This window comes from Dryobates pubescens, chromosome 17, assembly GCF_014839835.1.
Source record: "Dryobates pubescens isolate bDryPub1 chromosome 17, bDryPub1.pri, whole genome shotgun sequence".
Classification (NCBI taxonomy): Eukaryota; Metazoa; Chordata; class Aves; order Piciformes; family Picidae; genus Dryobates; species Dryobates pubescens.
This window is the reverse complement of record NC_071628.1, coordinates 19052642-19073326: the sequence shown is the minus strand read 5'-3', so window position 1 is coordinate 19073326 and position 20685 is coordinate 19052642. Positions and strand designations below refer to the sequence as shown.

At 42.1% G+C, this 20685-nt stretch overlaps 1 protein-coding gene across 25 annotated transcripts; it reads right to left on the bottom strand.

Moving 5' to 3' along the window:
- Positions 1–217: 217 nt before the first annotated feature.
- Positions 218–20396, bottom strand: TPM1 (tropomyosin 1). 25 transcript variants are annotated; one of them, XM_054169095.1, is made up of 11 exons: positions 20064–20392; positions 19301–19426; positions 18994–19119; positions 12558–12691; positions 11223–11340; positions 10708–10778; positions 10382–10457; positions 9197–9259; positions 8877–8946; positions 7391–7634; positions 6084–6198 (listed from the first exon to the last, which is right to left on the bottom strand). In XM_054169095.1, the coding sequence occupies exons 1-10, from the start codon at positions 20175–20177 to the stop codon at positions 7552–7554; spliced, it is 981 nt and encodes a 326-aa protein (XP_054025070.1). In that variant the 5' UTR covers positions 20178–20392; the 3' UTR covers positions 6084–6198; positions 7391–7551. The 25 variants fall into 25 exon arrangements, with proteins under 25 accessions (XP_054025059.1, XP_054025068.1, XP_054025057.1 ...); XM_054169094.1 differs by lacking the exons at positions 6084–6198; positions 7391–7634; positions 10382–10457 and adding exons at positions 257–1219; positions 9815–9890 and having other exon boundaries at positions 20064–20387; XM_054169081.1 differs by lacking the exon at positions 18994–19119.
- Positions 20397–20685: the final 289 nt, after the last annotated feature.

Here is a 20685-nt window from a genome sequence, read left to right as displayed (position 1 = left end):
GAAAGCTCCATCATCTGTCAGCTGCATTCTGCACATATTTGGGAATATAATCAAGTAATCAGGCTCCTGCAAAGGACCCCTCTTAGCAGCTGCAGATCCACACCAGTCCAAGTCATTGCATTTCCCTGCATTTTTATACATTACGTTAACAGCACAGAAGGGATAGAAAGGCAGTGTGTTCACATGGTACCAAACAGGGAGACATTGTACATGTGCACATTTTACACAGTGAAATACAGAAAGTTAATGTCATGGTAAACAAATCACAGGAGAGCAAAATTTAAAAAATGTCCTAAAATGTGCATTTTATTCCATATCATTATACAATGTTTACATACAGGTATATTTGTAAAACTGCTCAAAGAAAGTGTGAAAAACAGTGAGGCAAATATTGGTTTATAAATTCCTCCCCCTCCCCAAAATCCACACAAATAAAATAACATTTTAACAATCTCTTCCAAATTTATGTTTTCTTCTCAATTTATTGAATCTTTCATTTCAACATGAAAAATAAAATTGAATGAATACTCAAGGTGAAATGCTGACCTACACTTCTGTATTGAGTTACAAGAACACAATTTGGAACTTTCAGAAGCCTTCACGTTTCTCTGGTGCCTACATGCCTTTGTTTTTGCTGAATTAGAAGGCAAAGAAAGTCTGAATGCTCACAGATCAAAAAAATTCTGATAAAATAAATTACCGTGCTGGACAACTCCTGACTTGTCTGATACCAAACAAAAGACTTGAGTAGAACCTTGTTCAAAATAGCACCATTTCTGTATGATCTCTCTTGAACACAAATGATTCTTCTCATGAACAACTGTAGTTGGCACTTGAGGTGGGACACTTTCTGCCACAGCCAGGATTCTTCAACACATTACAGATACTGAATTGATGAACTCTCTACAAAGTGTAGGTAACATTTTGGTTGGGAAATGGCACATTTAAACCATAACAATGTAGCTTAACCCGCATATGGCTTGCCCATTTTGGTGTTTCCCTGACCCCTGCCTGATAAGTTAGCAGATGTTCTTGTGACCGTGGTGAAACTAAAATAAAGACATGTTTATGGGGTTTCACGGCAAGCAGGTGTAAAAGTAATAAAACAAATAATGTGGTTGCTGCTAAGAAGGTTTTCACATGTTGTTTAACTCCAGTAAAGTTTGATCCAGCATCTGATGCATACTAAGGTTTTCTTCTTTGGCATGCGCCACTTTCTCTGTTGTGGGATTAGAAAATTAAAACATGAATAGCAGTTCTTTGGAGGCACTGATTCTCAGAACATGAAGGCATGCAATCATTGTTTCTATCAAAGGGTTTAGAAAGTTAAGAAATGTGCATGCTCATAAATACTGATGTCCCCAGAAAACACAAGTAGAGAGAATTCCAAATCAATATAACAACCAAAACGTAATGCCAGTTTAGAACTGTTCACAGCTGCACTTGTTAAGAAAAGGCACTGCCAACAGACATAATTCGTGCACATTATGGAAGCTTGTTGCTTATAGTAATGTAGGATGATAAGCAGTTTGGTTTGGTTTTCTACAGAAGAGCAATAAAAAAATAAGTTCTTAGCAGATCCATACTTTGTTCCATGTAATACAGAACAAAAAAGTACAACTAATCACTTCTTCAGTGAAGCAACCTTTTAGAAATTTGTTTCTTTTAGAAAATAAATAAAATCAAAGTTAGTAGCTTTATGTTGCATGCACATTTTTATAGGACAGTCACTTAATACACTTATTTAATACAATATATCAGCACAGTGTTGTGGAGCTGCATCCTAGAGCTGAATCCAGTAATAGTCACTTCATAGCAATGCAAGCATACCTTTGAACTGACCAGGTATTTTCAGATGGAGCTCCCATTCCTAGTTTGTTTGCTTTGTTAAATCAAAACACAAGCCCAATTCATAGCAAAGGATTGCATTAAGGTCTCCAGATAACAAAACAGCTCTAAGTATCCTTTACGTTGAGTATGAAATATGGAAATACAAATCCTGGTTAACATTTTTGTGTCATCCACACTCTAGTAAAAATCTCAGAAGCAGTTCATGATGTCTGGTAAACTGAGTGCCTCTCTGCAGGGCAGGCTCTTACTTTTTGGACACTTAGCTAAATGCTGTAGCTGTTTACTGAAGTAGGAAGGAGCTATTGCACAGCCAAAGAGCTTTCTGCTCTTACCATGCATACAGATAATGAAAAGCTTCATCCAGAAGAAGCATTTTCATATTTTTTTTAACAGAAATTGAAAATTTAATCCATTAATTTACCACAGGATCAACAGTCTGAAAAAAAATAATCAATTTCTAGGTTTCTTGCTTATTTCTACATCTACTGATTCATTCTTAAGGAAGTTTGGAAGAAGCCATTTTTAAATAAGTAAGTTCACAATATAGTCACACTAAAGTTTAATCCTCATTCAATGCCAGCTTTAGTTCATTAGTTAGACGACTGTTTTGCTCAAGTTGCTGGTAGAGTTGGTCTGCACAGGCAGCAAGCAGGTTAGAAGGGAAAAAAAGAGGCAGAATGAAGACAGATTAGACAGAGAAAACAGTTAAATAAGAGTTAATCAAGAAACTGGTCACACCACAGACAGTTCAGTAACACAGAGAGAAACATTTTACCTTTGTTTCTAGAATTCTAGTAATTAGCTACTCCAAGGAACAGCTACAACCTATGAAGAACTGGCTAAGACTTCTGTTGTGGGGAACAAGTGTGAGACACATAAGTGGGAAGAGAAATGCAGCTATATTCCTAGAACTAGGTCCTGCTTTAATCTTTCTGTACAGTGCATGGAAGATTTACTAGTGCCATTTTTCTTTGTAGGCTATTTAAGGTATGGTGGAACTTCATTTGTAGGTGGAAGGAAAGCAACTGTGTCACTACCTGCACAAAAGCAGGCAGGAGGTATCCTGGCAGCCAACTACCACTAGGTCTGACTCAGCCCACACTCCTTTCCTGGGAAGTCTGACAGCTGAAATGGTATTTCTGGTACGGAAATACACTTCTGTTACTGGTATCAACACACTTTGACACCATTAAATAGGCCAGTTGTACTTCGTAAGAGAACATACCCAAAAATTTGGTGAAAATTAAATGGAAGTATGAGAACCTGTGCTGCTCAAATACAGCAAGTGAAAAGGAGGGTTTATATTCAAAGTGAACAGCCACAGCTATGTTGCAGCAGTACATTTAGTTAGAGTTCTTCTGTGGAGTGAAAGTAAGTTCCATGATGGCTTTTGACTGTCTTGCTTTCTCAAACTGTCTACATTATTCTCAATAGTTTAGATTCAAACTGCATTCCTGACCTCTTGATCTCCAATCACTCCCCTATAGAAAATGACTGTAGCTGATTCTTTTCCACCAGCTTTCTAACAGCTTTCACACAAATCCTCCACCTCTGCTGCAGGCTCTAGACACAGAAATGGCAAAGCTGTGCAGTAAAACGGTCAGTAGGACATTCTTGTGTTGTGAGAGGCAGCTCCTCACAGCCTTCTCTTCAGCCCAAACTCCAACAGCCAGCTCAGTAAAACCAAGGCATGCTTCAGAGCTCTGATCCTGGACTGGTAACAACTGCCTTAGGCCTCTTATCATGATGATGTCATATATATGTGGAAAAAAAGATTCAAACCTCAGAGTAACTAACATCGCACTCGGTTTGCCAACAGTGTTTAGTCGTCATTTGGACATGACAATATAATTTGAATTAAGAAGTTGGGGCTTACCTTCATCACAGAAAAATCCTTCTAACTGAGGCAGAGACAGTATTTCTCAACATCCAAAATAAGATTAAATCTGCAGGTAATGCCTGGAACGCATTTACCAAGTGTACAGCCAGCCCTTGATGACCCATAGGCAGTCTGTCTAGCTTGCAATCTACAAAGGAGGCAGAGCCAAGGGCTGGCTCTGTAGGCCTTGGACCAAGCAAGGAGTTCAGTCCCTGGTTCAGACCCAGTGGGCTCAGCCTCTGCACAGCAGAGTCCAGGCAAGTGAGCCATCAGAGCCAGCCCTGCATTCCTGTCAACAAGACTCCTGTACATGACTACCTACACATGGCCAGATCTTGTAGCATATACAAAATAATGTACAGGTCAGGTTCAATTGTGACAAGAGCACTGAAACACACTGCAGTGAGGAACCACAGCGGCTCCATGGGCTCAAGATCAGTACAGCATGGCTGGCTAGGAATTCTGTACATAGCTACCTGTGCATCTGCACTGCATTGCCCATTTCTAGTAGGGTCCAGCAATTCATTCTACAGTGAAGAGAGCTGATGGTGTGTGTTTGAAGGAAAACAGAAGATTTAGATACTGATGTTCAAAATCGACATGTTACAAGTTACCAGGTTCCTACATTGGATTTGGCTTTTCTGACTCCTCTTATGAAACAGTATTGCAAGGAACTGAGTTGAAAAACAATAAACTCAACACACAATTGATTAAGGGGGTGGAGATGCTGCAGCATAAGTTACTCTGGCTCCGCTGACAAGTGACAGCTGACCATACTCCCCAGAACTCCTGTATTCACAAAGTTAACTACATAAGCTTCTGGCATTTTACAAATGCTCATCCCATTACATTTGGTTAACCTTCACACTAAGAATGTTACTTTTCTCTTGCACCATGCACAGTGTATAAACCCATTTCTCTATCTTAATTGATGAGCAGTAAGTTGTTGAACTTTATTATCTGGACTGTGTGTAACTGCTGATTCATATCCTGTACTTGGGCTTCTTCCCATAGCCAGTAACACTAAGACATGTGTCATGGGATAAAAAGCCAGGACAAGACTGAGTTATCTGACTGTGGCAGGGAGGAAGATGATGCATCCATTTACAAGCCTTATTTGGAAAACTGTTTTGGGGAGGGAAGGAAATCCAGCCTAGGCTGCACTGCTGAATAATCTTGAGGTTGAACAAGAAAGTCCTATTATTCTAACAGGTAAAAGCTTAAACTTGCCAATGTTGTGATGAGTTTATTCAGCTGTGGAACCTTAGTAATGTATTCAGTGACAGGCATAGTAAGAAATCAATTCAGTTTAAACTGATTAACATGAACTGGAAAATAACTTTTTCCTGTTGTAAAGAAAATTGAAATAATGCAATATACTCTGTAGTTTCAAGTAACAGTACAAAACCTCAGGGTGTCAGTATTTAATGCTTCATCCTTAATTAGGCACTGCCAAATCAACTGAAAGACAATGTTTAGGTTTTCAAACCTTAAATCTATATAGTGGTCCACTTCGAAGCAGAATCAGTTCATTATTAGTGTAATGAGTTTTCCTACTCCAGTTCCTACTGTCCTTTCTCATGAGTCTACAATTCAAAGTTGCAAGTATGAACCAAGTGTAAGAGTGGAAAACCACTGAAATCTCCATGCCATACAAGAGAAGTATATCATAAAAACCAAGTTAGCAAGTAACACCTTTGCTGAGTAATCATGTGAAAGAGGGGAGAACATTTTTGCACGACATGTAAAGATCTATTTTTAGGTGAAAAAATAACTTAAATGTTTTTTTATATTGCCCACTTAAATATGTCTCAAATACTTCAGTTAACAAACAAGCATACTGTAAAGAAGTATTAAGCATCGAGCTAGTAGAATATTTAATGTGAAAAATCTGGTGTCAAGGACTTAACTGCTCTCTTAGCTATGCTCCCACGACCAAATGACCCCTAAGGAAGCAACAGCCTTGCAAATTTTGGGCTAACAATAACAACTGAAAAGTTCCTATTACGTTTATTTGTAATTTTATCTGCAACAGATTTTTGAGAAAGGCTGGACAGTTTTGACCTCAACATATCAAAAGTGGTATTCTCATCCCACAAACTGCAATCACTGGCTTTGCACTGTCAATATTCAGGCAAAAGTATTTGCAGAAAAAAAATGGAAACACCAAAAACGTAAATCCCTAATAGCAAAAAAAAAGCAATTTTTATTAATAACTGAAATAGTTATTTAAATAAATAAGAAGCAAGGGAATAGCAAAAGGAATACAGTTGGGATATTTATTTTACATTGAGAGATGTAGAGTTTCTGTACAGCAGAGCACAGAGCATGTTCTGAGACAGGTGCTAGAGGCATAGTCAACTAAGTTAGAAGACAGAACAATGAACTCATGAAACATCCAAAGCTTGGAAAGATGTTTATCCAACCTGATGAGGATGTCTTTGGAGAAGTGAAGCAAAGAAAATTATCTGCATGAAAAGAAAAAGTGAGATAAGGAAGGAAATAAAAAAGGTGCAGTGAAGAACTGTAAAAAAGCAGTAACAGCACAGCAGAGTCCATCATGCGAGAAGACTACTAGAAAAACTCCACACCATGCTGGGACTGGAACGCTACAGTAATGTCCTCATGTACTGAAAGAGCAAATTTTAAAGTCTATTCTCCATTTAGAAATATATCAGATTGAAGAACTGCAATCTCTGTACACAGAGGAAGAAGTGGGGTAATAAAAAACCCTAACAAATAATAAAGAAACCAAAGCATACAACAACATCAGACTCCTACTAAAAAGTTGGGAGAGAGAGGAAGGTAAGGGATGCAAAAAAGCAAAAGAAAATACATTTAAAATATGAGTGCATGCAAAATACATTTCAAGCACTAAGCAAAGCCTTGCTGAAAGCATGCCAGCTTCCAAAAAGAAATGCTGGGACTCAACATTGCACCTCACAATCACTTGAGAGCCACAGCTCTTTCTCTTTTCCATGTCAACTGTACAGGATGAGGTAGGAGCATGGGAAGGTGGATTTAGTATAGCTGACCTCTGTTCAGAATTTTAAGCTGATGAAAGAAGAGTCAGTTTGTATCATCCACTGCAGAGACTAGTCACACCTCACAATTGATCACTCTCCTGCTTTCCAATACAGTATTTTAATACTTATGAGTAAAGCTGATATTATCACAGCTTCAGCATGTGCAAATTAAATTATTACTACACTCCACACAATGCACAGAAGCAACCTACAATTCAATTGTAATTTCTAGGGGTTTAAATGATAGAGCTTCAAATAACTCTTTCAAATCAATTTCCATAGTTGTAATTTAGTGATAACTGCTGAAAATTTCAGTTAAGGAAATTTTCAGAAACACTTTCCACTGTCACTAAAGAATATGGCTAAATCAGAAGAAACTTAGAAGAACTTTGCCAGAAGAAAACTGTGACAGCTAAAGAATACACTCCAAATGCAATAAATGCAATTTTCTTTGGTAAACTGAGTATGATGGGTCACTTGCACAGAGGTGAACTTGAAGGGATAAATGCAGAGCTGCAAACAAAGGGTGACCACAAGACAGGATTGGAGATACAGAACGAAAGAAGAAACACAAGCTTATTAAGCAGCTTACAAAATCACCATGAGTATTTACCAGGCTAGGCACAACACTCACCCACACTCTGCCCCGGTAAAGAACTGTTCATGGTATTTTGTACGCCTAGACTTGCTAAAGGAACACGCCTCCCGCTACAGAGGGAGTGTAATTTCATAATGCCGGAACTGTGCAATTAATGAGGGCAAGGAAGCAGGCGCAGGCACAAGCTGGGAAGACATTTACATGGAAGTCATATCGTTGAGAGCGTGGTCCAGCTCCTCACTGATGGCTTTGTACTTCAGTTTCTGAGCATATAGCTCATCTAAGGGTCCCCCAAGGGAAAGCAGAGGTGTGCAAGGAAATGGAGTGCAATCACAGGATGGAAGGTGAACGTGGTGGCATGGGACACCATCCAAAGCCATAGGAAAGGGGAAGAGCACACAGAAAGAGATATTGCGACAGACAAAACAAACACACAAAATTAGAGAAGAATTAAAAAAACAAAACAAAAAAAAAAAAAATCAGCAGTGAATAGTTTTATGTAACAAGTTCACTAACTGCACTGCCAGTGGGACAACCTGTGATACAAAAGAAACCAAGGAAGCAAAATCCATATTTTAACATGGATTTTTCTTTTAATGCATATTATGTGTGCAGACAGAAGCCAGGGAGAAAAGAACCAGAAATGCAGCTCAAGGACAATGCTACCATTTATTTTCTCCCTCTTTTTTTTTTTTTTTAAAAAACTACTCTAGTTTGTGTGATATCATAAAAATCAAGTTTCTTACAGATATCTTTGTTCCTTGAAAGACTTATCTTTCTTATCTGCTTTCTTCCCAAGTCAGTGGCAGTAAATTTTCCATCAGCTACCTAGGTATTTCATACCCTTTACTGCAGGAGTCAGGCTGCCACACCAAGTAATCAAGCTTCTTAAAAGCCTAGACATACTGTAATGCATCTAAATAGTAAGCAGTATTGAATTATTTTCTCCAGAGGAAGGAAGCGCCTTCCACTATTACACTGCACTGCTGAAAGATTTATCAAATCCTTAAAACAAACACTCTGAAGTTAAATAATCTGTCCTTATGATTATGTGTAGAATTCATTAGCTTTACTGAAAAACTGCAACTGGTCTGTGACAAAATGTCTGCCCTGACTCACTGTTATCACAGCAATAAATTAGGTTAGCTTGCTACATTCCAAATTATTAAAAATGTACAATAACACTTCAGCAATTTTTGAGTATACTACTGCTTATCATCTCATCATTTACCCTATATATTTATATACTTCCAAGTGGAAGAATAAAAAGCAAAAAATGAAAGGAGTCTTGAGAACATGAAAGAAAAAGGAACAGGCAAGAGCAAAACACTGTTTACCTGAAGCATTTAAGTTACCGATACATTTCAGTGGGAAAATATTTTGCCTATTTTACTCTTTAGGCAGACCCATTTATATTAGCAGGACGCATCTGGTGAGTAGAATCAGATACTGAAAAAAACCATACAGGCGGAGAATACAAGATCTGTGTTTCTGTAGTAAGTCAGAAAAATAAAACCCATACCTTCTAGGTCATCAATGCTTTTCTCCAGCTTAGTTACCGACCTCTCAGCAAATTCAGCACGGGTCTCAGCCTGGAGTTGAGACAAATACAGACTGCTTCAGGAAATACATACATAGGACTTGTGAGCAGAGAAGCAATGATTCAAATAAGCAAAAAAGTACACTGACATGAAGCAAATAAGGTGATACTCATTTTTAGAAGAGACATTTAACACTAACCTGTCTCCAAAACAAGATGCCCACCCTTAAAGCAAAGCAGTCTTTACATTAAAATAGCCAGCTGCATTGGAAGATCTGTTGTAAAAGTAACTTCAATTTTACCTCCTTCAGTTTGTCGGTCAGGACTTTAATCTCCTCTTCGTATTTGTCTTCTTTCTGTGAGTACTGTAAATAGAAAGAGGATATTACATATTAGACCAGGTATTCTAAATATACCATAAAATACCAAATTTGAGACTCTCTTCCACCAGATCAATTGTATACAATAAATTAATATAGGTATAACTACAATAATTCCACTTACCAAACTGTGGTACTACACAGTTTACTAGAAGAGCCAAATTCTCCTTGAGTTCTATCCCAGTGCTATATGGTGGAAACTTTTAGCAGAAATTAGTACTAGTTTCAAAGAGGAATGGCATTTAGAGAAACTTAAGTTTAGCATACAAGTGCCATTTTTAGGGACATTCTATAAATAATATTTAATCCTGTTAGACTACTTAACAGAACATGTGATCAAATAATAGTGACCTATTTGGAACTAGAAGGAATGCTAGGTTCTGATAAGAGCCAAGCATGAATGGAATAGTAAGTCCAAGTGCTTCTACTGACAATGGACTTGCTGAAATGCTGCAAAGCGATCAGCATATGAAGAAAACCCCACATGCCAATCCAGATGACAATGTAAGGGATTCATTCTCACATAAGTCTCTAGCCTACCTTCTCAGCCTGAGCCTCCAGCGACTTCAGGTTGTTGGTCACAGTTTTCAACTCCTCTTCAAGCTCAGCACATTTGCTGTTATTTCGGAAGGAAGGCAGGAAAGGGGCGGATGGAAGTTTCAGTCAAGCAAAAGAAACAGGAGAAAATAGGGGGAAAAGATAGGGAAAAATGAAAACAACTCCAGAGCAAAAGAACGGCCTCAAAAGCAGCTGAATCCATCACAGATTGAAAGTAACTCTTTACAATGCCAAATTCCATTTCAAGTATACATTAAGGCAATGACCAGACAGAAATAATCTACAGCTCTTGGCTTACACAGAAATAGTTACATAGTGTTTACACATGAGACAGTTCAGCTTCTTTTGGCTGCACAAGAGATCAGCTTTGAAGGTAAAAATGAATAAATAAACAAAAAAGAGACCAAAGACAACCACCAAAGCAAGATGCAAGGAGAGTAAAGAGCAAAGTGAGGACTTCTTTGTTACTACTGAGTGAGCTAACTGGCTATGGAAGCTGAAAGACTTGGGTTGCAGTCAAACCTAAAAACTGTTTATTAGTATCAGTACCTTATCCTCTGCAGCCATTAATGCTTTCAAGGTTTGATCCATTATTCTTAATTGTTCTTCCAGCTGTCGGACTTGGCTGTTAGTGAACACATGAAACGCACAAAAGCCATTCACAAAATCAGTGTGCAGGTACAGCATGCAGTGACACAACACACACGTACGCACATATGAACACATGTACTTTGGCGCCGACCCTTTACTTCAACCATTAGAGTAAATGAGCAAAACATAGCTTTGAGCTGAACACACAGTGTACTGCCAATGTTTCATGCTGTTACAGTTGTTTCGTAGCACCTCACACACATCCAGGGCAGTTCAACACCTACCTTTCTGACAGTTCGGCACGCTCCTCAGCCCGCTCCAGGTCACTCTCAATGATTACAAGCTTACGAGCCACCTACAAGAAAAGGCCAATGACGATCAGTGATATTATGTTGCTGCAGCATACATCACCTGTTTCTAGGTCCTATGAAACAGGGAGTTGGGTGTCCTTCCTGTATTTGGTCAACACCCAAGTTTTCATTGTGGGACATATTCATTACTCATTTGGGTCTTTGTTACCCAACAGGATTTGCTTCATTCACCAAAAGACAACTTAAAAATATTTTTCTCCCAAATAGAGCAGGGAAGAGTTTCAACTATTTTAGTGTAAAGATCTGAACACGGATCTCCTGCCACCTTATCCCTGGTGGTATCCAGGTGCCCACTTTCCCTTCCACACCTGCTAAGAGTGGAGTCTGTGATATTTTTAACTTAAAAGGCAAAGAGGAAAAAAAAACAACCAGTAACAGGCACAGACTGAAAGTCTTTAGAAACAGATGACCTGTGCCCAAGAACTGACCTCTTCATACTTGCGGTCAGCCTCTTCAGCAATGTGCTTAGCTTCTTTAAGCTGGATCTCTTGGATTTCCATCTTCTCTTCATCCTTCTGGGCTCTATTTTCAATGACCTTCATTCCTCTGAAAGATGCAAAAAACAGGAAATACAAGGTTCAAGGCTTGCCAATTTATCTCAAGCTCTACTACTACTGGAGTGCAACCTTGGGACAGGTGTATTAAGGTGAATGAAAGACGCCAGATACTTGACTCTTCATACCACAGATCTAGTCCTGTGCATTCATGCTTCAGAAGTTCAAAGGAAAGAAGTAAGTCTTAGGAAAAAAGAAAATCTGATTTGTTTAGGTCTTACCACAGCTCAGCTTATTCATTTTAAATTGAAGGAAAACTGATCTCAAAGAAAGGTAAATGAGGGGCATTGCTTCTAAAGGCCTTATGACTAAAGTCATCTCTGCTTTTACACTCATTGCAAAACAGCACATTACAACCCCTGCAGACTGACCGGCGTTATGATTATGGGCCAAACAGATTCTTGTAAGTTTTGCCATGTCAGAGCCCTCGAGCACTGAAATTCTTCGTCCTTTGCATAAGCAAAATTTAACTCCTTCATAACAGGGAACATTGTGTATTGCCCCTTTTATGCATTTTTTAGCTATTTCACAATGCACCGAGAGTCTTGGGTGCCTTTCTTTTCAAAACACTGCATCATTAGTGGGGCAGAAATAAATATGCAGAGCACAGATATGTAGCTTCTTTCCCAAAAAAGCAAGACTATCAAAGATATAAAATACAATTTGTAGAAGTAAAAGAGATCTTCCAAAGTCACAAATCTTGAGTTTCTAACTTACTTAAAGTACTTGTGGAAATCCCAGCCTAAATCTGAAGAAATTACCAGGCTCTCCTTTTCTCACCTTCAGACACCAATGTCACCAACATGCCAACCAAAGCTTCTTTCAGTACTTTGCTGTTTCCCAGGTCAGATTTTCTACCCACAATGCAATCAAGAATCACCTGACAGCACCAAAGTACACATGACTCTCAAAAAGCTGTCATCCAAACAGAGGGGTCTAGCCTGGGCCAAGGAATTTTCCCATGATACACCAGAACACCTGCCCCATTTAAATCTTATCTTTACAACTGAGACATGAAAAAGAAATCAAGCCAATGCATTTTGGTTGTCTCTACAGACAACAGATAAGTGAAGTCAATGTAGGCAAAGGAAGAGTGAATTGCACATGTTCAGAGACATAGGAGTGGCTTAATTTATTTTCCTAACCCACCCTGGCAATTATCATCTTTGTCGTAAGGGTAATGATCCATTCAAGAGCGGCCCCACCCACCTTTCACTCTCATCTGCAGCCTTCTCAGCCTCCTCCAGCTTCTGCAGGGCAGTAGCCAAGCGCTCCTGAGCCCGATCCAACTCTTCCTCAACCAGCTGGATGCGTCTGTTCAGAGAAGCTACTTCGCTCTCAGCCTAAGCACAGGAAGAATAGAAATTAATGCAAAAGGCATACATCAGCTTTTATGAAAGATTACCCCATGTACCTGCTAGTGCCACTGAACAGTACTTCAGGAATTTCTGACTTCATCCTCTAAAAAGTGCATACACAGAGATGTGCATGCTCTCATTGAATTGTGAAGTTATTGCTTAATGGAGGAAAAAGTGATTAATGCTTCCTTTAAATTAAGTGCATGAAGGACTGTACAATTTGTACCAGATAACATTGCACATTCTGTTATTCTACTTGCACATACTAACTAATTAGCCTCCCCCTTTCTTTTTTTTGCCTTCTTAAAATTTTTTTAATCTAATCAACACAAACTACCCTATTCTCCTAAGTTATCCCAAATCCTTTATCACCTTTCACCATATTTTGAGAAGAACTGTCCCAGTATTTCTCCAAGTTCCGTAAGAAACCATCAGTGTAAACACACAGAAATACACCTAGATCAGTATTTGCACGGAGAGAGCTGACACAGAGAGAGCAAAAGAACATACATTTTGGAAATGCCCAAATACCCACAAGTTTTGTTTACAGGCAAGTTATGCAAGAGCTGACAAAGGCGGCACCAGCAGAAACATCTCAGAAGGGCTCTAGTAAAGGCGACAATTGCGTAGAACACTTTTCCCCCCCATACTGCCATCCTCAAGTTTCCTCTAGATTTGCCCCTCTCATGTTACCTGTTTACTTAATTTCCTGTATAACACTTGCAACTCATCTGCCTTTTATCACTACAAGCTTTTCCTTCTAACATATTCAAACCTACAGTTGTTTTTAGTTGCAGAGTAAGTTCTGTAACAGTTCTTTTATAGTAACTTAATTATTAAACTTTGTCTCTTTCAAAAGAGTATCAAGCATAAACTGCATATGAAAAGCTCAGTATTCTAAAAATCACTTTTCAAAGTAACAGTTACTCTCATCTGAACCTCCTGTGATGGCTCGCTGGGGAGGTACAACAAACCCTCTATCAAAGTAGGTCCCAAAACCATCCATTTGGTACTTCTTATATAATTCAAAACTTAAGGAACAGTTGTTTGTTGTTTTTACTAACTAGAGGCAGCTGTGGACACAGTTGGCCACAGCTAAAATTTTGTCATACAGAACACAAGAAAGAACAACTTATACACCGGACAAATAAAACAACGTAACAGCAACATTCTAGAATGATTGCGAGTAACACACAAACAGGGAAGTAAAAATGTATTTGAACATTAATGAATACTGGCACTGAACCAGGAGTAGAAGAGACTATCCTCAGGGACACACATTATCCCAAATACAAAATCTTTAGTAGGATGTTAGGAAATATTTCTTCACTGAAAGGGTTATCAAACATTGCAATGGTCTGCCCAGGGCACTGGTGGAGTCCTTGGAGGTGTTCAAGCAGTATGTGGACCTGGCCCTTAGGGACATAGTTTAGTGTTGACCCTTCAGTGCTGGGTCAAGGGTTGGACTAGATGATCTTTGAAGTCTCTTCCAACCAGATGTATTCTGTGATTCTGTGCATTTTGTAATCAAGCTGTAGTACTCCAAACCTGCATTTTCAAACTTCTGGCTTGAAATGGTAAGAATGTGAACATTGTGATTTGAGAAAGAAAACAACCTTTCATAAATGTTACCATTGAAAATTTTTTAATGTTACAAGTTAATTATTATCATGTCAAGACTCCTCATCATGATAAGAGCATACAATATGCTTAGAAAACACAGGGTGACTAAAGTTCAAATTTTCACTTCCTGCTGCAGTAACTCAATAAGGGTTTACCAACCAGCCTTATATGGCCCAAGTTATTCTTCTGTGGAGCAGGACTTCTCTCCTTATATGGTAAGGAAGGAAAAAACCCCAGTGACATTAAGGGGCACTCCCACAGTTAACAGACAAACATAGCCTTCTGCGTTTTTGCCATACCACTTATACACCACATATTTTTACAATGAGTGATGACACGGGTAAGTCACTATTGGGTGTTAATTATTACTGTTGTAAGAGAGACTCTGTTTTCCAAAAGAAGGAAATAAAATGCAATCTGAAAATGGGATTACCAACAGCCCCCTCGAGATGCATGTACTCAGAAGAGAGGTCTTTTTTAAGGCAATGGCTGCTACTCACAATCTACAAGCTTCTAACAATCTGGTTTAACAATCAGTGTAAGTTGTGATACTTTTTGGCCAGAGCTTTAGCTTTTGCATTGTTTGTATATCTGTACCTTGCACAGGAAGAAAAAAAACAGACCAGAACAAGCCTATCTGATCACATGCTATACACTAAGGGAAGGGTCAGATTCACACCTCAGCTTACTTGCTGCAATGTTCTCAAAGCTTCCCTCCTTAAGTAGGCAGAAATACAGCTACGACAATTAAAAAATTAATCTCTCCATAGCTAGCATTATGTAAGAAGTCTACATGTGCCTGTGCATTCAGTTTTCTGACTTTATTCACCCCAGCACTGACCCTTCCAAACAAAAACTTGCACACCCTGTAAACGTACTCTGCAGAATTACACATCATCCACATAAACCAACCCTGGGGAAGAGCAAAACATTAACCTTTTGCATCCCAAGCCTTACAGCAATGTGCCTGAGCTCTAAAAGCAAGCTGTAACCACTTCTCCACACTATTCCTCCTGCCACTAAAGGTAACAGGAAAGCTTCCTATTTTAATGATAATCCCTTAATGTGGTGTTTAGAACAGTATGCTACTGAAAGCCCTTTATCCCACAAAGCTTAGAAAACAAGTACAGGTACTTCAAAGACAGAAATGCTTATGGAAAAAAAAAGTTAATGACTGTGCCATGATCCCTTACTGGAAAAAAATTATACATTAAGTGATTTGCAAGAATGCAGTAGTTACACAAGTGTAAGGAGCCATATTTTGGTCCTTGGGAATACCACCTGCAAGTAATTGGAAGACCCTTCTTTTAAACTTGGTGCCCAGAAAACCCAGTACTATAAGGAGACCAAAGAATCACATTTTCTACTGCAATAAATTACACAAATAAGGAATTTGTTCTTTTGTGTCACTTTTACACAACCACTGAAAAGACTAAAATGGCTGCAAATAATATTTCAGATTTTATAGCAAGAAACATTAATAGCTACTAGAATTCCCAAAGGCCAGTGGCAAACAGCCCTATCAGGGTTTTTTTCCTCTAACTGCCACTCTTAACTACATCTCTCTGCTAAGTGAGTCTGTGCTGCTCACACTCACCACAAAACTGTGCCCCCACTGTTCCTTGCCCATCTTAGATAGGGATTTTGAGAAACTAAACATATTACAAAAGTATACAGACAGGGGCCATATGATCATACTGCTGTGGTGTTTTCAGGTACTGTAAGTACTTGGATATGGCCATCTCAGGGTCCTTCCCAAGTATGTAACTTCTTAATAGACAACATGATGACTCCACACAGAATTGAACTGGTTTGGAAGGGACAAGCAGATAACTGGCACTTAAAAAAATAACACAAAGCACCCTGCCTCAAGCATCTCGCCTAAGTTGAACCTCATTCCAGCTCAGCGCTTTGCTGCTGGCCAGCAGATCTAGCGCGGTCCACTTAAGCACGCTTCGCCCCGGTTTCGAAGCCGAAGAGCACAGCACTGCAGGCCTCCGCCCGCAGTGACCCATTGCTCACCTGCGCCCCCGGGCCTGCCCGAGCGGAGCAGCGGCATCCGCCCGAAGCGTGGGGCGGAGCGGGGGGCCGCTGCGGCCGGCAGGTAACCATTTTATCAGAGACTGCAGCGAAGGAAGCAGCCGACTAACCGCAGGCCGGGTTGCGGCGAGGGCCATCCGCGCACCAGGGCCCCCGCCCGCTCCCACTGGGCTGTGGCCCCCGACCCGAGCGAGGTGGAGCGCGTAGCCCTACCTCCTCCCGCAGGGCCCGTTCCTGGTCAACCTCCCTCTGCAGCCGGCCCGCCCGCTCCTCGGCGGTGTCCGCCTGCTCCTGCAGGCTCCGGATCTTCCTCCTCACGGCCTCCAGCGAGCTCATCGCCGCCATACCCGTGTCTCGCGTAGCCTGCACGGCCTTCCTCCACTCGCTCCAGCCCCGGAAGTCCCCCCGCGCCGCAACGCACCGCGCACCGGGGCGGGGCTGCCGGCGCCGAGCTGGGAGCGGCGCGGCACACCGCCGGGGAGGGCACAGAAGCAGTCCCCGGAGAGGGCAGTGGCCGGTCCTGGCCGGGAGAGGGCTCTGCGGTGGGGCCAGGCTGGGCCGGGCTGGAGGACCAGGGTACCAGGGGAGCAGGGGCGGTGGCCGTGCCCAGGTGGGCTGGCTAGTGCAGCAGCGCCTCCTGGCGGCGCAGTGCGCAGGCTGCCGCGGCCGCCCTGGGGCGAAGGCCGCGACCAGCCTCCCTCTCTCGCCCGATGTGAGAACCACAAAGTGACACCGAGCTGTCCGCCCCCACCACCTGGTACTGCACACGGGGAGGGGAGAGGAAGCTGCGGTTACCCTCTCCCAGGTGAGGTGGCTCAGGGGATGTGCCCAGCTTCTGCCAGGTGAGTAATACCGGCGAGGTAAGGTTTCCTCACCTCCTTCGTGAGCCGAGTACACCCCGGGGAGCCGGCACTCCCTCCCCTGACCGTCTTTTTCCTAAGGCTTGGAACTATCCAAACTAGTAAGGCAAATACTTTGCCAGCTGCAATGCATCAAAGATACTCCACATCACCAAAAAAGAAAGACATCTTTAAAATGTCGGACGTACTCCATGCATACCATTAAATGCAGCGTTTACCTTGATGAAAACAAGCCAGACACTTGCCTACTCTTTGCCTGAGGGATGACTGCAAATAAAATTGCCTTCAACTAGCTTCCAAATGGTGTTCTTCAGCAAAGGAAAATAGCACTGGGATTGGTTAAGAAGATCTTTCATTTCAAAAAGGGAATCTAGTAGCATTTTTCCTGCCTTCATCCTAGGCAAGCTATTTCCAAATAGTCTGCATACTTTTCCTTATAAGGAATATCTCCCCTGGATCTATATGTGGTTCTTCTGAATAAGTTAAATAAACGTCCTGCTAGGAAGTTGCCTCTCATCTCTGCAGCCATACGCAGAAGACGGCAGACATCTGATCCACATTACACACAGAACCCCTCTCTCCCATTCCTATGCATGCTTGTTTGTTAAGTTCTTGAGTTCTCCTCCAGAGCTATACAACTTCATTGCCATACTGAAGTGAAATCTTTTCTATCCTTTGTTTGTTTTAGAAGTAAAATAAGATAAAATCACATTGTCTTTCATGTAGAGCTGTTTTTTAAAATTTCCCCTTCTAAAAGTATCCTTCCTCCCCCTGAAATGCTTTGTTTCATCTGTGCTAACTCCTCTTTTTACTATGGCTTTGAGGTTAATTTTTAAAGCTGAGTTACAGGAAAAGGATAGTCATTGGTTTGGAAATACTGTGGTTTCACCTAATCCTGTCATTCAGTGCTGAGATTTACTCAGAGAAATGGATTGTACAGCAGCAGCCATAGAGATCTGGAGCTTAACTGCAGAGACAACAAACTCTCATGGTTCCATGCATGCAATACATTAAATGCATGTCAGGGGCAGACAGGTGGGTGGGATGAGAGCCTGGGAGAGGCTCAAGCTCTAACATTATTACCATATAAAGTGCTGAGCTATATATATCTCCCAGCTTGCTCCCAGGATCCCTGTCCTCTGAACTGCAAACTTAGCAAGTATCATCTTCCAGGCAATTTTCTCTTAGACAAGACTGAACTTTTCTTTGACAAGTGGAGAAGTTCTGGTGATTTCCAGGGTCGGGGCGGGGGGGGGTAAAGTAATCTAGGAAATCTAGGAGAGGATCTTTTATCTTGGGAACCAGTAAGTGAGCCAAACTAGTATCTAGCAAGTTCTAATTAATCTGTGCCTCAGAACAGCTCTCTTAAGACTGAACTATCAGCCCTTGCTTTCCTGGATCTTCCTCTCCTGTGTCTACTTGCTATTAACTGATAGTTAAGTTAGTGCTGCTCCAGCCTGAGCTTGTTTCCCATCACCTGAACAGACAATCCACTCTTGCTTTACCTTCACATCTAGACCAGCAAGTACACATGAAAAGCACGTGTTGAGTGAGCAGAAACCCAATCAAATGCCTCTGATAGTGTGCAAACCTCATGCAAGGAGCCAGTGCTGCATTTTCCCACCTGCCTGCCCAGGATCTGCCTGGACTCTGCCCTCAGCAAAGCTTTGGAGTGCTGCTTGGTAGGAGTCCTGGCTATCCTGTGTAGAGGGAGTGTCTAGTTTCTGCACTGGGGTGGTGGTGAAAGGGATGGGGGTAACTTACATCTGTGGCCTTTTTGTCAGCCAGTTCCAACTTTTCCTGTGCATCTTTAAGGGACTCGGAGTATTTGTCCAGCTCATCCTCAGTGCCCTTCAGCTTCTTTTGTAGAGCCACCAGCTCGTCCTCCAGCTGTGATATGGGTGGAAAGTGGTGGAGAGGGGAGGGTGGGCAGGAAAAGGTGCAGCAGGCAACGTGATCGTGCAAAGGGCGAAGTGTGAATGCAGAACAGACAGAAAAGGACAGACGGACAGAGAGAGAGAGAGAAGGAGAGACAGTTAGATTCTCTTTGCTTGCGGCAAGGGCACGATACCTTGGCGGCATTCTCCTCTGCGGAGAGGAGGCTATCCTCAGACTTGTGTAGCTCTTCCAGCACTTGGTCCCTTGTATCCTCCGTCACATGCAATTGCTTTTCCAATTGCACAATGTCATCCTCTAACTAGGTGCACAAGAGGAAATACAACACACAAATATGTTTCTCTCTGTGCTTGCAAAAGTGGGAAAATAATTTAAAAATTTCTTTCCCTTCCTCCCTCCTCTTTCAGGATCTCCCAGAAACTTGCAACCAATGTGTCCTCCTCCCCCAAAAGAATAAAGCCCCACATGTAAAGAAGAGGGGTTGGAGAAGGCCAGGAAAATGGGACATACAGCTGGATGGGTAAGGAGCTAGCATCAGACAAGTCTGCCTGGTGGTGCTGGAGGGCAAAAACCACTGCTTTGAGTGTCCTTTGCCAAATCACAGCATGTCTGTCCACTGCTAACCAGTTGGTCAATGCAGCCCCTCTCCGCCGTGCCCCTATGACAAAGACACTGAGGACACTGAGGCCATGTGGCTGTCCCAGGGATTCCGTTCCCCAGCTTGGGGTGATGGGGGGACGACCCCCGGGGAGCCCCCAGGCAAGGGCTGCCAGGGTGAAGCTCCGCATGAGGAAAATTTAAACCAGTTCTGCAGGAGGCGGTGGTGGGGGAGTACAACAAGGTACATTGTGGAGAACAAAAAAAGAGAAAGAGAGAGAGGAGTCGTCTGGAAAGACTTGCGCCCCGGCGCTAGCCGCGCCCGGGCCCTTGGTGCAGACCTGCTTGCTTCTTTCCTCCGCTGCCTTCTTGTCCGCTTCGGCTTGCTCGGCTCTGTCCAAGGCGTTCTCCTTGTCCAGCTTCAGCATCTGCATCTTCTTCTTGATGGCATCCATGGCGGCGGTGGGTTACGGCGCGTACCCGCGCTAACTGCACCCGAAAACAAAACCTGAAAAGCTGCGGGACAGCTCCGAGTCGAGACCCAGCCGCGGCCCCGGGGGAGTGGAGCGGAGCTGCCGTGCGGCAGGGCTGATCCGAGCGGGACGGGGCGACGGCAGAGTGCAAGCGGCGGGCAGCGAGCGCCTCACAGATATGTACTTTCCCAGGGGGCTGACTGCATTCCTCAAGACATCCAATACTTTTTTGGAAAGGGCTTCTTTTTTTTTTCCTTTCTTTTTTTTTTTTTTTTTTTTTCCCCTCCCTCCTCCGCTCGTCCCTACCCCTTTCCTTCTCTCACTCCCCTTTGGCTTTTTTGGGAAGCCCAGTGCTCCGATTCGCTGCTGCCTGCCATTTGACCGTGGATATGACTATATATGGGATGCGATGGGCGAGGTAAAGCGGGGGAGCAATTTATTCCCATTTCCAAATAGGCAGGACGGGACATTTCACTGCTACTCCTGGGAG